General features: G+C 35.5%; 2 protein-coding genes across 6 annotated transcripts in view; one reads left to right on the plus strand and one right to left on the minus strand.

Annotated features, from left to right (window-relative positions):
• Positions 1–16,126, plus strand: part of KIAA0319L (KIAA0319 like) — a 249,023-nt gene that overhangs the window by 143,436 nt on the left and 89,461 nt on the right. The gene's annotated exons all lie outside the window — the stretch shown is intronic.
• ZMYM4 (zinc finger MYM-type containing 4) overlaps positions 1–16,126 on the minus strand; it is a 199,677-nt gene that overhangs the window by 24,010 nt on the left and 159,541 nt on the right. For all 4 annotated transcript variants that reach the window (XM_004472218.3, XM_012530540.4, XM_058303901.2 and 1 more), the window contains exons 15-23: positions 15,221–15,371; positions 14,254–14,394; positions 13,895–13,932; positions 12,904–13,048; positions 8,001–8,119; positions 6,332–6,503; positions 4,210–4,263; positions 3,644–3,823; positions 2,686–2,780 (exon numbers count right to left, since the gene is read on the minus strand). In XM_004472218.3, the coding sequence (XP_004472275.1) occupies positions 2,686–2,780; positions 3,644–3,823; positions 4,210–4,263; positions 6,332–6,503; positions 8,001–8,119; positions 12,904–13,048; positions 13,895–13,932; positions 14,254–14,394; positions 15,221–15,371 (1,095 nt within the window). The remainder of the gene's footprint in view (positions 1–2,685; positions 2,781–3,643; positions 3,824–4,209; positions 4,264–6,331; positions 6,504–8,000; positions 8,120–12,903; positions 13,049–13,894; positions 13,933–14,253; positions 14,395–15,220; positions 15,372–16,126) is intronic.

The following is a 16,126-nucleotide window of genomic DNA, read 5'->3' on the forward strand; positions in this document are numbered from 1 at the left end:
GCTTTGGGGGTGGACATTGTTCTAACCTACCCTGGAAAAAATGGCAGCAGAGGAGATTTAAAGATACTTTGCTTCCTCTGTATTTGCTGGGCAAGTCAAGAAAGTTCAGCTTTGGGAAACTGGGACCTTTCTGGCCCCACCCTCATCTCACTCCCTCTGCAGGACAGTTTGGAGCTGATTTGCACCCCCTTTGTGGGTCTAAGGCCTTGTTCTGACTGGTAAACACTGACTTGGGGAACTCCTCTCCTGAGTCTCTCCCATCTCAGAACTTGCCCACCAGGCAAACTCAGTTTGACACAATAGATATAAATAGTGTAAGAAACAACTGAGGCAACCATCCTGGGGCAAAGGCTTAACCTGCTTTAAACACTTTAAATGAACCTCATCAAAATTAAAAACTGTGCTTCAAAGAACTTTATCATGGAAGTAAAACAACCTACAGAATGAGAGAAAATGTTTGGAATCCACATATCCAAGAAGGGTTTAATATATAGAATATTTAAAACTCAACAGTAGAAAGTCAAACAATCCAATTAAAAAAATGGGCAAGACTTCAATAGACATCTCTCCAAAGAAAATGTCAAAAAGCACATGAAAGACGGTCAAAATCATTATCCATCAGGGTAAGACAAATCAAAACCACAATGAGATATATTTTTATACCCACTAGGAAAGGTGATTATTTAAAAAAAAAATACAGAAAATTACAAAGTGTTGCAGAGGAAGTTAGAAACAGAAACACTCATTCAATTCTGGTGGGAATCTATGGTACAGCTGCTGTGGAAGACAGTTTGGCAGTTCCTCAGAAAGTAAAGTACAGAAATACCAAACGACCCAGCAATCCCTACTTCTAGGTATATACCCAAAAGAACTGAAAGCAGGGGCCCAAACAATTGCACACCCATGTTCATAGTGGCAATAATCACAACTGAGGAAAGATGGAAGCTATCCATCAATCAATAAATGGATTGAACTAAATGTGCTATATATACACAAAGGAGTATTATTCAGCCAAAAAAGGAATGAAATTCTGATACACGCAGTAGCACAGAAAGACATCATGCTGAGTGAAAAAAGCCCAACACAACCAGACAAATATTGTATGATCTCACTGATATGAAAGAGAATAAGTTAACTCAAAGAGTAAGAATCTAGAATATTGGTTAACCAAGGGACAGGGTGGGGATAAGGGAATAGGGAGTTAAGGATGAAAATGTACAGGGTTCCTATTTGGAATGATGGAAATTATCTGAATGTGGTTAAAAGGAAAAATTCATTTATTTTCTAGCATTTATGGTGCTAGAATAAACATTTTTTTGGAAAAATCCATGGAACTGGACAGCACAGTGAACCTTAAGTTCACTGGACTATAGTTAACAATTCAATTATAAACATGTGTTTTCATCAATTTTAACAAGTGTACCACATCAATGCAAGGCATTAATAGGGGTGGTATATGGGAACTCTGTATTTTATGCATGACTATTCTGCAAACCCCTTAATAATAATAATAATGTGCGAAGAATAGGAACACTTTACCAAAGATGATACACAGTTGGCAAATATGCATATAAAAAGAGGCTCAACATCATCTTTAAACTACAATGAGATTCCATTACATATCCACTAGAATGACTAAAATTAAAAACTGATAAAACCAAGTGTTAACAAAGTCATGGAGCAGATGGAATGCTCACACATTGTTGGAGGGTATGCAAATTGGTACACCCACTTTGGAAAACAGTTTGGCAGTTTCTCATAAAGTTGAAAATATACCATGAAGCCTAGCAATTTCATTCCTAGAACTTTTTCTCAAGAGAAATAAAAACATGTTCATACAAAGATTTATATACCAACCCAAATTTCCCTCAACTGTTCAATAGTTTAATTGTAGTTTGTCCACACAATGAAACGTTACCAGAAATAAAAAGGAATGAGCTACTGATAGATGAATTTCAAAAAATTATGCAAAGTAAAAGAAGCCAGACACTTCATAAAACTATGATTATATGATTTCATGGACATGAAATTTCAGAAGAGGCAAAGAAGAGCAATGATTGTCAGGATGACCAGAGATGAATACTGACTGCAAAAGGTCACAGGGGAATTTTTTAGCACAATGTAAGTGTTCTATATCATGATTGTGGTAATAGTTACATACTGAATACATCTGTCAAAGTCTACCAAATTGTACACTTAAAATTTATGAATTTTTAAATGTATTCATACCTCAGTAGAGCTTAATTTTTTTTAAGGGCTACAATTCTTTTAACTTTGGAAACAGAAAGCCCTGTCAACATGAAACAGTCCATGTGAACATCACTATTATATTATGCTACATAAAATAGTGAACTTCATTTTTATAGTATGTAAAAGAAGTTAAAAAGAGACTGAAAAAATGAGAAAAGTCTATTAAAAAACTATATAAAAGATTTTAACAACAAAGGGTTATAAAAGATTTTTAAAGTTAAAAAAAAAAACAAACCCTCTTAAACTTCAAATAAAGAAATAAAAGAAAAAGTCCCTACTGGAAGAAAAGTGAAATAAAAGTCATGTTTCATGCCTACAAGGTTGCAAAATAACACCTGGAACTCCCCGACCCTGGCTGTTACATAGTGTTTTTGCAAATAGCAGAAACTAAGAAACAGTGTCAGAATGAAGGAAAGGAAAAATTAAGCTGCTTACTCTTCGTCTGGGCTGGGGGAAGCCATCTCTGTGTCGTCGTCTTGTTCGGGAACGTGCCTGGATTCCCTGTCCTTTATTAAGTGGGTCAAAGGATTCTATAATAATCAACAGAAAGCACAAAGTGAGGTAAATAAGTCAGACTTAGATGGCCAGAGAGGGGGGAGTATATCACATAATTATTAGCATATTCATTAGTCTGCTTGTAATAAAATAAGAATTTCACTTATATACAAAGGTTGTGTCATTTAAACAGCTTCATTAAGAATCAAGAGGGAAGCAGACTTGGCCCAGTGGATAGGGTGTCCGCCTACCACATGGGAGGTCCGTGGTTCAAACCCGGGGCCTCCTTGACCCATGTGGAGCTGGTGCAGTGCTGATGCACGCAAGGAGTGCCGTGCCACGCAGGGATGCCCCTGCGTAGGGGAGCCCCACGCGCAAGGAATGCGCCCCATAAGGAAAGGCGCCCAGGGCGAAAGAAAGTGCAGCCTGCCTGGGAATGGCGCTGCACACATGGAGAGTTGACACAGCAAGATGACTCAACAAAAAGAAACACAGATTCCTGTGCCACTGACAACAACAGAAGCGACAAAGAAGAATACGCAGCAAAGGACACAGAGAACAGAGAACTGGGGGGCAGGGGAGGGAAAGAGAGGGGAGGGGGAGAGAGGGGAGGGGAGAAAGGGGAAGGGGAGAGAAATAAAATAAATCTTTAAAAATAAAAGAATCAAGAAAACCTCTTATATGTTTATTGTAGGAAAGGTAAAAAAAGTTTTGAAAAACCAAATTTACCAATTATAAGAACAATATGGTACAAATTAAGAATTTCAAAGGCAGGAACCATTTGTACCCTAGATTATTATCTACAACACATTATAACTGCTTAATAATGTCATTTGAGACATGAACCAATCTTTGAAAATCTAAGAGAGTTTGAGCAGAATGACTATGTTGCACAAACCTGATGGGAAATCTGCTTCCAGATCCTGTTCAGTTTCCCCTTTTGAGAACTGTTTCAATTCTGAATCAGCCTCTTGCACAGCATTTGACTTTAAGGCATAATGATTCAGCTCTTCTTCCCAGCTATGTGGAGTAGATACTGCCTCTGATTCAAGATCACCACTGTATGTACTTCCTTGGTCTGAAATTCATAGAAAATAAATGAGACAAAGTCTTGACATGTTCAGAAACTTTTCTGAATTCCTGAATACCAAATCTGAGATGTGGCTGTTAGACAATTACCTAGGTATACTAGAGCACAAAGTAATTTGTTCATCAGCTCAAAGAAGTGGATTCTGATTTGGAAGGCACTCTATTTGCTAAACACTTAAAAGCATTATCTCATTTAATCCTTAAAATCAATATTTGAGATGGCTTTTATTCTTATTACAAATGAACACTCATTATAGATATTTGATGTCCTTTACAAAAATTAAAACCAAGTATGCCAAGAGTCTACTGTATTGGTTTCTATTACTAACATAGGGTAGTATTTCTAAAATCCAAAATATATTTACAATTACAAACCTTTTTCAAATATCTTGGTGTCAAGAAAGAGTTCCTGTTCTGAAGTTTGGGATCCTAAAGAAGAAGAAAAGCATGTAGGACAACAATTTATATACATACACAAAACAAGTCATATTTCAAACAAAATGACTCAACTATATACACGAATAATACTATGGAGTTCTAAATAAACAGCCTTTATATGCAGAAAGAACTATTTATTAAATAGATTAGACATTAGAGGTAAATGTAGTTAAACAAATTATTACTGCTAACAATGGTTACACCTCTAGGTGGTAGTTAAGAAGGTCGTCATAGCAAGAGAGACCTTTTGATTTTACACTCCTGTGCTACTTGAAATTCTTTTCTATCATATGTACATACCTACAGATAAATTTATTCACAGATTAACAAATCTGCTTAAAATTGTTTTAATTTTTACCACTGCACTAAAAGGTCAGTAGACTCAGAACATAAATATATGTTAAGTGAGAAAACAGCACATGGAAATAAATAAAACAATTCTATTAATTAAAATGTACTGCTTTTAAAAAGAACTTCAAGGATTCAAAGTATAAAAAGGGAGCTTTAAAAAAACATTTCTTCAGGAAAACTATTCCTTTTCCCTGAAATCAAAGATAAGTTACCCACTTCATTTATCCATCTTCTGTGTTTCTAATGTTTCCAAACTATTTGATTTCACCTATTCTGCAATGATTACAGTGATCTGTCTTCAAGCTTAGTTCTGAAATTTTTCTCTCTGACTCGATTGTAGGCAAAAGTGAAGTCACAACATTTTAATAGTGGCAATTGATAAATGTTAACTGTTGATGTGAATGGAGAAGCCTCAGATGAGGTTTGTTATTGGTTATTGTATGAACTTTCAAACTAAATATAATATCACTAGATAGAACATCAAGCGTAAGACAACATTCTAAGACATTAAACTCCAGAATTATGAAATTAAAGAACAAAATGAGATAAAAAAACACTGGGATATTAACAGAATAAGCTTTTACCTATTTCTAAAAATACGAGTTTTTAAAACTTATTGGCAACTCGATAGAAAAGATGACAGCAGTTTCTTCAAATGCTACAGCTTTCATAAATCCATCTAGCATTTATTGTGCAAAATCAAAGTCCAGTGGCTAGCTTTCTAAAAGCCATGACTGAGAAAAAGGGAAAATTGTTAAAAAAGATTAAAAAAAAGAATATCTTGGCTCATCAGTGATATATAAAAGTCTTTGCAAAATATGTACCTACATACTCCAAGTATTTTAATGCCATTTTCTCTACCTCTTCCTATGATTATCTTTTCCGATATACAAATATCAGGGAGAAGCTAATTTAGGCTAGAAATCTTCCTAAAATATATATTACTGAGTTCTAGTTAATATGTACTGTGGAGTCTGACAGAACTGGATTCAAGTTCTGTTTCCATCACTTTTTGATTGCATAACCAGGGCAGGCATCTTATGCTACATTCCAGATGGGGACTCTCAAGTAAACAGTACCCCCTCATAGGGTTTTGTGAAGATTAAATGAGGCAATGCACTTAGGACGATGCCTAAAGCATGATAAGCACACAAAAATGTTAACTATTGTTATTACCATTATTCCACACCAATAGAATGAAACATATCTATAGGTTATTTCAAGCCAAATGGTTTCTATGCTAAGGTGCTATTTACCCTTTACCAGCATGCTGGTTGTTATAAATAGGAATTTTTATCTGTGGATCACAGCTTTGAATATAGGGATAAAACTAGAAAATGATAATGAAACTTGGACTTGTATGTTATTTTTCTGGACTCATTAACAACTAAAAATTATACTGGATACAGAAACTGAGTTTTCCTTTATAAAAAGGGTAAAAGCTTTCAGAGGAATTAAGTTTAACAAACCTGCAGGCTTGGTATTTAAACATGACAAAGTCTTTAAAAACACCCTGAGAAGAGCAGATGTAGCTTGATGGTTGAGCACCTGCCTCTCATATACAAAGGCCCGAGGTTCAACCCCCAGTACCTTCTAAAAATAACACAATAAAATATAAGTAAAAATTCCCTGTATTTAAAATTAGTTGGGTCACCTATAAACCTGTACGTGTGTTTTTTCTTTCTTTGCTTTTAAAAATGATACCAACCTCCTTGGGATAGAGTCTTCTCCTTCTCTTCATCTTCTGCAATTATTTCTGCCATCTCGAGAAGATCAGCTTCAAATGGATGTGTGGGAAGCTTTTCCTTAATGTCTTCAATACTCTCAGTGACTTTATCTTCATTATCCAGTGAAGATGGAACAAACATGGGGACAGGCATCTGAAAAAGCCAGGTTAGGATAAGGAGTTTCATAGGCAATTCTTCCTGTTTTTTTTTTAAAGATTTACTTAATTTATTTATCCACACCCCCCCCTTGTTGTTTGTGCTTATTGTCTGCTCTGTATCCATTAATTGTGCACTCTCGGTGTCTGCTCGTCTTCTCTTCAGGAGGCACCAGGAACACAACCTGGGATCTCCCATGTGGGAGAGAGGCACTCAATCACTTGAGCCACCTCAGCTTCCTGCTTTGTTGTGTCTCTCACTGTCTTTCCTCTTTTTTGTGTGTCTCCTTGTTGCATCACCTTATTGTGTTTGCTCATCACACCTACCCATCGTGCCAGCTCACTGGCTTGCTTGTCTTCTGTAGGAGGCACCAAGAACTGAACCTAAGACCTCCCGCATGATAGGCGGGAGCTCAATTGCTTGTGCCACATCCACTTCCCTAGACAATAGGTTTTATCTTCAAACTATTATTTGTGAGATGGTTTATGTACTAAAATAATTTTAAAAATTCAAAATATTTTTATTGCTGATTAAAATCCAGCTTTTTTTAAACATGACTAGAGCCATTTAAATAAAAATTTAGTACATGCTTTTATAGACTCAACACAATGTGTCCCTACATCCTCTAAAAAAAAAATTCTCTAACACACTTTTATGTTTTTGTTTTTCCCTTTATTTATTGTTTAGCATTTTACACACCGGCTTCCCTTAAAAATTCAATTCAGTACCATGGAAAAAATACATTTCCTCTGAAAAAAATGAATATATTTTCCTTTAAGAAAAACTGAGAATCATGTAAGTCATACTATTCCTCTTTTCACCCTTTGACAGAATCAGGATTCTAACACACACAGCTTCTGATCTTTTTCACTTCCAGTGGTCTTATTGTGTATGCAGCTTTTTTGTTTTTAAGATTTATTTATTTCTCTCTCCTGTCCCCCCTTCTCCCCAAGTTGTCTGCTCTGTGTTCATTTGTATTCTTGTCAGCAGCACCCGGAATCTGTGTCTCGTTTTGTTGCATCATCTTGCTGCATCAGCTCTCTGTGTGTGCGATGCCATTCCTGGGCAGGCTGCACTTTTTTTGTGCTGGGTGGCTCTCCTTATGGGGCACGCTCCTTGCACGTGGGGCTCCCCTATGCGGGGGACACCCCTGAGTGTGTGGCACAGCACTACTTGTGCGCATCAGCACTGTGCGTGGGCCAGCTCATTACACAGGTCAGGAGGCCCTAGGTTTGAACCTTGGACCTCCCATGTGGTAGGCGGATGCCCTATCCGTTGGGCCAAATCCGCTTCCCGTGTATGCAGCTTTTTAAAAAAGCCTTCTTTAAGAAGATACAATCTGAGCACTCCTTTATACTCCATATTAATTAATATGATAATAACCAACCATAGTCAGGTATATTTTACCAATAACTGAAAAATTTCTCGAAGGAGCTGTAAAATTTTGATTGATAACAATCCTAAAGTAGCCTCAATCTTTAAATGATTACTCACTGGAACTGGAATTCCAAAGGGGACTGGTGCATACTGAGTATAAAGATGAAGAGGTATGGGGACAAACACTGGTACAGGAACTGGCACCACAATGATTTGGGGTTCACTTGGAGTGTGTTCTGTTGGGAAAAAAAAATCACAAAAAACAAAGAGGGTTACAAACTACATAAAAAGCTCATGGAGATTTATATTTCAAAAAAAAAAATCTATGACACTAAGATTTTGTAGAAAGAAGAAAACAACTAAAGTAGTAAAGAAAGGCTTTATCATATAGCACTGACTCAAGGTAGGTGATACACAATAAATATCTCTTTTTTAAAGATTTATTTATTTATTTCTCTCCCCTTCCCCCTCAATAAATATTGTGAGAATAAAATAAAGGGTATAATTTTGGTGGATGACCGGAAAGGATTAGAACAATGATTCAAGAAGAGAAGTATGGAAAACAGTGTGCTGACAGGAATAAGGATATGATAATAAAGAGTAAGGGAGAAGACTGAATAGGTAGTAGGGCCAATTTTATGAAGCTATTATGCACCTTTCTGAAGCATTTGTAATCAAACATTGACAGATACCAAAGATTTGTTAGCACAAAGTAATATGATCAAAATGGCATTATAAAGATGAATTTGGTAGCCATCTTAGCTGGTATGAATAGTATATAAACTGTAAAAGTAGGAGGTAATCACAATATGTAGAACTATTATGGTGAGGATGATTATAATAACTAGAAAAAAGAATAAACACAGCAGATGTTCTAAGGAATTAAAAACATGAAACAGGACTCAGAAACTAATTTAAATATGAGCAGGGAAAAGTGGGAAAGATGCAGGATTCATTCAATTACTTAAGTATCTACAGAGTTATTGTCCTTTCTATGTCAGAAAATATATCAGATAATTATATAATCATTAATCTAGGTGAAAGGTAATGCTAGTGGAAAAAAGAGGAAAGCTGACAATTTGACTAAGGTTATAGGTGGTAAATAATATGGAATCAATTTTACCACAGTGCAGTGAAAATAAAAAGATGTTTCATGATTAGTGATGCCTAATAACCAAGCTTTGTAATGCTAACTAAACTATTATCGATGCAACAAAAATATAGGACTAAGTCATCTACAGCCTTTCTATTCACAAATCCTAGATTCCTTTCTAGTTTAAAAGTTTGGGGACTTTCAGGTAAAAAGATGCAAATAACTAAAATCAGAAAGGAAAACATGGATATCGCTAATGATCTTACAGAAATAAAAAGGATGATGAAAGAATATTATGAACTTTATGCCAACAAATAATCTAGAAGGAATGCAAAAATTCCTAGAAATACATCAATAACTCCAACTAACTGAAGAAGAAATAGAAAACACTGACAAACCTACACATAAGATTTAATCTATAATCAACAACCTTCCACCAAATACAGTTCCACAATTAGATAGCGTCACATTTAAAGAAGAATTAATACCAATCCTACACAAACTCTTCCAAAGAGGAAGGAACACTAGAGGAGGGAACACTTTCTAATGCATTCTATGAGGCCACTATTACTTTCATATAAAAGTCTGGTAACGTCATTACAAGAAAAGACAATTATAGACCAATTTATCTTATGGATATATATACATAAAACTCCTTTAAAAAATACTAGCAAACCGAATCCAATGGCATATTAAAAAGATTATACACCATGACCAAGTAGGATTCACATACAAAAACCAATCAATGTAATACACTACTTAAACAAAATGAAGGGAAAAAAATACATTACCTCAATAGATAAACAAAAGGCATTTGGCAAAATTCAGCACCCTTTCTTGATAAATATTTAGGAAAAGTTGGAATAGAAAGGAACTTTCTCAATATGATAAAGGCAATTTATGAAAAGCCCACAGCTAATTTCACACTCAATGATGAAAAACTTTTCTCCTAAGAACAAGAACCAGAAAAGGGTAACTACTTTCACAAATCAGGCAAGAAAAATTAAGAAAAGGTATCCAAATTAGAATAAAAGAAACAAAATATCTCTCTTTGCAGATAACATGGTCTTACATATCGAAAATCCAAAGGACTCCACAAGAAAACTATTAGAGCTAATAAATGAGTTCAGCCAAGTGGCAGGATACTTATTAATATAGAAACATACAAAAACAAGAAAACAATTGTGTTCTCATACACTAGCAATGAACAATCCAAAGAGGAAATTAACAATTCATTTAACATTAACAACCAAAAGAACAAAATTAACTAAGGATACGAAAGACTAATACCCTGAAAAATACAGAACACTACTGAAAGAAATTAGATATTTAAATGGCAAGACACCCCAGATTCATGGATTTTAAGAGTTAACACTGTTAATATGTCAATATTACTGAAAACAATATACAAATTTAATGCAATGCCTATTAAAATTCCAACAAGAGTTTTTGCACAGATGGAAAAACCAATCTTCAAATTCATAAAGAATTACAAGGCACCATGAATATTCTAAAACAAGAAAAAGAACAGGGCTGGAGGACCCACTTCCTGACTTCAAATTAAATTACAAAGCAACAGTTATCAAAATAGTGAGGTAGTGGGAACGAATGTGGTACAAGCAGTTGGGCACCAGACTCCTAGATGGGAGGTCCTGGGTTGGGTTCCCGGTGCCTCCTAAAGAAGGTGAGCAGACAACAAACAGACAAAATGAGCAGAGAAAGCAAGCAGATGGACAAAGGAGCCATCTCAGGGGAAGGAAATAAAAACTTAAAAAAAACCCACCAAAACAACATTGTGGTAGTGGCATAAGACAGACAAATATATCAGTGGAACAGAATTAAAAGTTCAGAATTAGATCCACAAATCTATGGCCAACTGATTTTTGACAAGGATGCTAAGTACATGCAGTAAGGAAAGAGCAGCCTCTTTAATAAATGGTGTTGGGAACCTAGATATTCACATGCAGAAGAATGAAGTTAGACCCCTACCTCATACCATACACAAAAATCAACTCAAAATATGTACATATAAGAGCTAAAACTGTGATTCAAATGACTACTCAAAACATACTTTACTTAATGTATCATTTGTATATTCACAAATTTGTTATTATTTATCAAAAAAAGAGCTAAAACTATAAAACTCTTAGAAGATAACATAAAGGCAAATCTTCAAGACCTAGATTTCAGCAATGAATTCTTAGATATGACACCAAAAGTAGAAGCAAAAGAGAAATAATAGATAAATCTGATTTCATCAAAATGAAAACTTTTGTGCACTGAATGAAATTATCAAGAAAGTGAAAAGATAACCCACAAAATGGGAGAAAACAGTGTCAAATCATATTTTTGATAAGGGTTTAATATCCTAAATATAAAGAATTTTTACAATGCAACAACAAAGAAAAACAACCCAATTAAATAAATGGACAGAAGATTTGAATACACATTTCTTCAAAGAAGATGTACAAAAGGCCAATAGACACATGAAAAGATGCTCTACGCAATTAACCAAGAGTAAAATACAAATTAAAACTACAATGAGATACCACTTCATACCCACAAGGATGGCTATTATTAAAAAAATGGAAAATAATAAGTGCTGGAGAGGATGCAAAGAAATTGGAATTCCAATGCATTATTAGTGGGAATGTAAAATAGTGCAGCCACTGTGGAAATACGGCAATTTTTTAAAAAATTGAATATAGAATTACCATAATGACCCAGCAATTCCACTTCTAGGTACATAACCAAGGAGAGTGAAAACAAGGTCACAAATAGATGGCTGTACACCAGTGTTTACAGCAGCATTAGTCACAGAAGCCAAAATCTGAAGACAACCAAAGGTTCATCAAAAATGCATACAAAGGGGGGCAGATATGGCTCAAACAGCTGGGCGTCCATCTCCCACATGGGAGGTTCCGGGTTCAGTTCCCAGTGCCTCCTAAAGAGGACGAACAGATGCAATTGAGAAGGCAACAGATGTGGCTCAAGTAGTTGGGCACCTGTTTCCCACACGGGAGGTCCCGGATACCATTTCCGGTGCCTCCTAAAAAAGACGAGCAAACAATGAGCGGACATAATGAGCAGACACAGCAAGTAGATGAGTGGGAAACAATGAACAGACAAATGAGGGAGTCATCTCAGGGGGTGGAGTATTTTTTTTAAAAAGTCATAACCAAAAACAAACAAACAAACAAAAACATAGGGAGCAGATGTAGCTCAAGCAGTTGAGCACCTGCCTCTCACACAGGAGGCCCCAGGTTTGGTTCCTGGTGTCCCATGTAAAAATACACAACAAACATTAAGCAAAACAAACGAAAAAACCAACTCAGAGAGCCGATGTGGCTCAGTAGTTGAGCGCCAGCTTCCGACATATGAAGTACCAGATTCAATCTCCGGCCCCCAGTACCTCAAAAAAACAAATAAAATAAAATAATAAATAAAATAAAATAAAAAGGGCATATAGGGGGGCGGGTATAGCTTAATGGTTGAGTGCCTGCTTTCCATACAAGGTCCTGTGTTCAATCCCTGGTACCTCCTAAAAAAGGTATAGATAAAATGTGGTAGATACACAATGGAATATTATTCAGCCATGAAGTTATGAGACATACTGCAACATGGAAGAACCTTGAAAACTATGTTCACTGAAGTAAATCATAAACATAATGACATAAATTCTTTGATATCACTTACAAGAGATAACCAGAAATAGCTAATTTGCAGGGACAGAAAACAAATTAGTGGTTACTGGGAAAAGGGGCAATGTGAGCAGAAGAGAAGATGGAATGCATGTAAAAATAAAAATAAAAATGAGAGTCCTTGATGTTATCTGGTAGAGGGTCATGTTTGGTCATATGGCTTGCACAGTGTTCTTTACAAAAAAAGAAAAAAAGACCTAAAGGAAAGGCCAAGTAACTAACATACCTGTTTGGCATTCTTTGTGTTGGATATGTGGTTTGCAAGAGGTGGCTTTAGTCTGTGTGATGGGTTTGCACAATAGAGCTTTGTTCTTCAAAAGCCTTGGAGGTTGGGAAGGTGGTAGTTTCAGGGCATCTGTTTGTGTACTTGCCTAATAAAAGATACATCAGAAACCAAAGAGACTTTGGAATCTTATCGTGTATTACAGGGTATATTATAATTTTGAAAGAATACCATATGGAATTATTTAAACAGCATTAAAATACACAACTAAATTTATGAGAAATATTCCTGAAAAATTAACAGAAATAAAGAATAAAAACTGATTCCAAAAGCACCTAACTGCTGTTAAGTTTACTAAGAAAAATGCTAGTTCTGTTTAAGACATTTTCAGTGAATAACAATGTTGGCTGAGTTTAAGATGAGAACTACTTATCAATACTTCTCAATTAAGTCTTAGAGGATTTAGTTTCTAGATAAATAGGAATAACTTAGAATCAGTTATGACCATTTAATTAACTTGAATAATTATATGAAAGCTAGACCAGGGATGAAGAAACACTCTAGAAAAGCCATTGTTCCAGTCATATGATTTTCTCATTATTTCTTTTAAGAGAGATGAAACAGAAACATTAATGAATAGGAAAAGGAATGGTTATAGCATAATCTCACTAGAAGGGAAACAAGCTACATTTCATAAATATTTTATTTACAATAGGACTACATTACAAAACTTCTAAAATGCCTTTTATGCTTAAATTCTGTACAATTGAAAAGAAAAAAACTTCAGTAGCTACATATGAGAGCAAACATTAAAAAAAATTACAGGACATAAAAGACTTAGTTAAACAGAAATTTCGATTCTTGAACAAAGGATTGAATGAGTTATGAAATTGATTTTATATAAAGAAGAGTGCAAATTAACTCAGACTATTCCTAATGTATAAAAATGGAAAATATGTACAGTAGTAATAACAATAAAAATAATAAAACTTACATCCCCAATGATTTTCGCTGTTACTGTCGGAACTGCACCTGATATAAGTTAAAACAAATTTACATCATATACAATTATTAAATATTAGCATTGAAAGCTGATTTCAATCAATAAACACAAAGTCTCATAATAAGAACATGTGTTAATTTGATTCAGTGCAAGAGACTAGCATTTCTAAAATATAATGAGAAAAAGAGAACTGGAACTTGAAACACTGTCTAAGGCCCAGCAGCCTACAGTGAGCCATACCTCCTAATAGGAATGTGTTCTACATATGAAACTGATCTGATGGAAAAAAGTAGAGAACCTCTGTATTCATTTCAAAAAGGCTAAACATATGCTTTCAAACCAGTCCATACCTTGTAGTACACTGTTAGAATTCACTGTGGGCTGGGCAGCAGGAGTACTTGCCAATGAAACTACATTAGCTATAACTGGAGTTGAATCTTTTCTTAGAGATGGGGGCCCCGATGAAGCAGCTTGCACCATGGAAATACTTGCTATTAAAATAAACAACAATGAGGAAACCTCATATAATTATTATGCAGATACATAGAAACCAACATTCCAAGGATATTAAGGAGTATTTTGGTTTAGAGTAATTTCTGATGGAGCAGAGTCACTTCAGAATAAACGTATTTTGGGTTTGCTTTTTATTTCTTAATTAGTAAAACTTGAAAGTCTCCCATTTACTTTACCTTTGCATAAAAATGCAACAAATGTCTTACTGAAAAAACAAAAAAAAAACCAAAGGCGTAGTAGTAAAATCACAGGGTAGATTTACTGGACAATTAAACCTAATGTATTTCTTAATTCTTGCCTTCACATGGAAAAGAATTAAGTTTCTAGGGTACACTCTCGTAGTTCTTGCTTCTAATAGTAGAGACTGTACCACTGCAGCTTATAGGATGACACTACTTTTGTTTTTTAAAAATAATAAAGTTTCTGAGATTAAATGGAGTAACTAAGTATGGAGTATATTCAAAAGGCCATGTGATTTAGATTAAATGCCCTATTAGTAGTCTCAAATCCCTTTTCAAGAAGGTAAAGATGTATTCATCAAAAATTAGTGACTGCTATCCTCTGCCATAAAGTAATTATAAAATCTGATTCAATATGCTCAGAGAAAGATTATAGAACACTTCTACCCACCTTTAATCTATGGTGTTAAAAAAAAAGTGGGGAGAGGTCTAAAATTTAACGTCAATTGAAATTTACATTTCATGAAATTATTAAAACTGTTTACAGTTCCTAATCTGTAGACGAACAGTAGTTTGTCCCTGGCATTAATCAAAGATGCAATTTATTACTTAAGTTTAATTTTACCTGCATTGTTTTGTGAAGGTGGGTCACACATACTTTGCTGATTACAGAACATCAAGATACAAAGCAAGTTACAAAAATGTTTCATTTCTCCTCGCCATTTCAAGGACTCACTAAGTTTACCCTGTCGCTTACAACCGTCACATTTGGCCATCTGAGAAAGAAGCAGAAGGAATGAGAAAAATTATCTGTGGTCTGAAAGAATAAAAACAGAACATACAAAAGTGAGGAAATTAACTTAGCATTTAGATCACAAAAAATGAAGGCTGTCCCAAAATGTTAAGTATTTGTATCTCTGTCAACAATTTCATTCTGAACAATTAAAAAAGAATCCAGGGAAGTGGATGTGGCTCAAGCATTTAGGCTCCCATCTACCATATGGAGGATCTTGGGTTTGGTTCTTGGGGCCTCCTGGTAAAGGTGAACTGGCCTGCGTGGAAAGCTGGCCCAAGTGGCCAGTTGATGCAACAAGATGACACAACAACAAAGAGAGAGATAGTGAGAGACGCAATAAACCAGGAGCTACGATGGCTCAAGCCACTGACTGCCTCTTTCCCATACTGGAAGGTCCCAGGATAGGTTCCCAGTACCTCCTAAAGAGAAGATGAGACGAGACAACAAGCAGATACAGAAGAATGCACAGAGAACAGACACAGAGCAGACAGCAAGCACAAGCAGCAGGGGTGATAAATAAAAAATAAATAAATGCACACATCACATTATAGAGACCTCAATAAATAGCAATTAAAAAACAGAGTAGGGAAACAGACTTCGCCCAGTGGACAGTGCGTCTATCTACCACACGGGAGTGCGGTCACCCCTCGGGCTGAAGTGTGGTTTGCTGGCCTGGCGAGGGGCGGTGGCCGCGGTAGGCCTATTCCAAACCGCTGCCCCGATAATAGGGTGGTT

The sequence above is a fragment of the Dasypus novemcinctus genome, chromosome 9, assembly GCF_030445035.2.
Source record: "Dasypus novemcinctus isolate mDasNov1 chromosome 9, mDasNov1.1.hap2, whole genome shotgun sequence".
In the NCBI taxonomy this organism is placed as follows: Eukaryota; Metazoa; Chordata; class Mammalia; order Cingulata; family Dasypodidae; genus Dasypus; species Dasypus novemcinctus.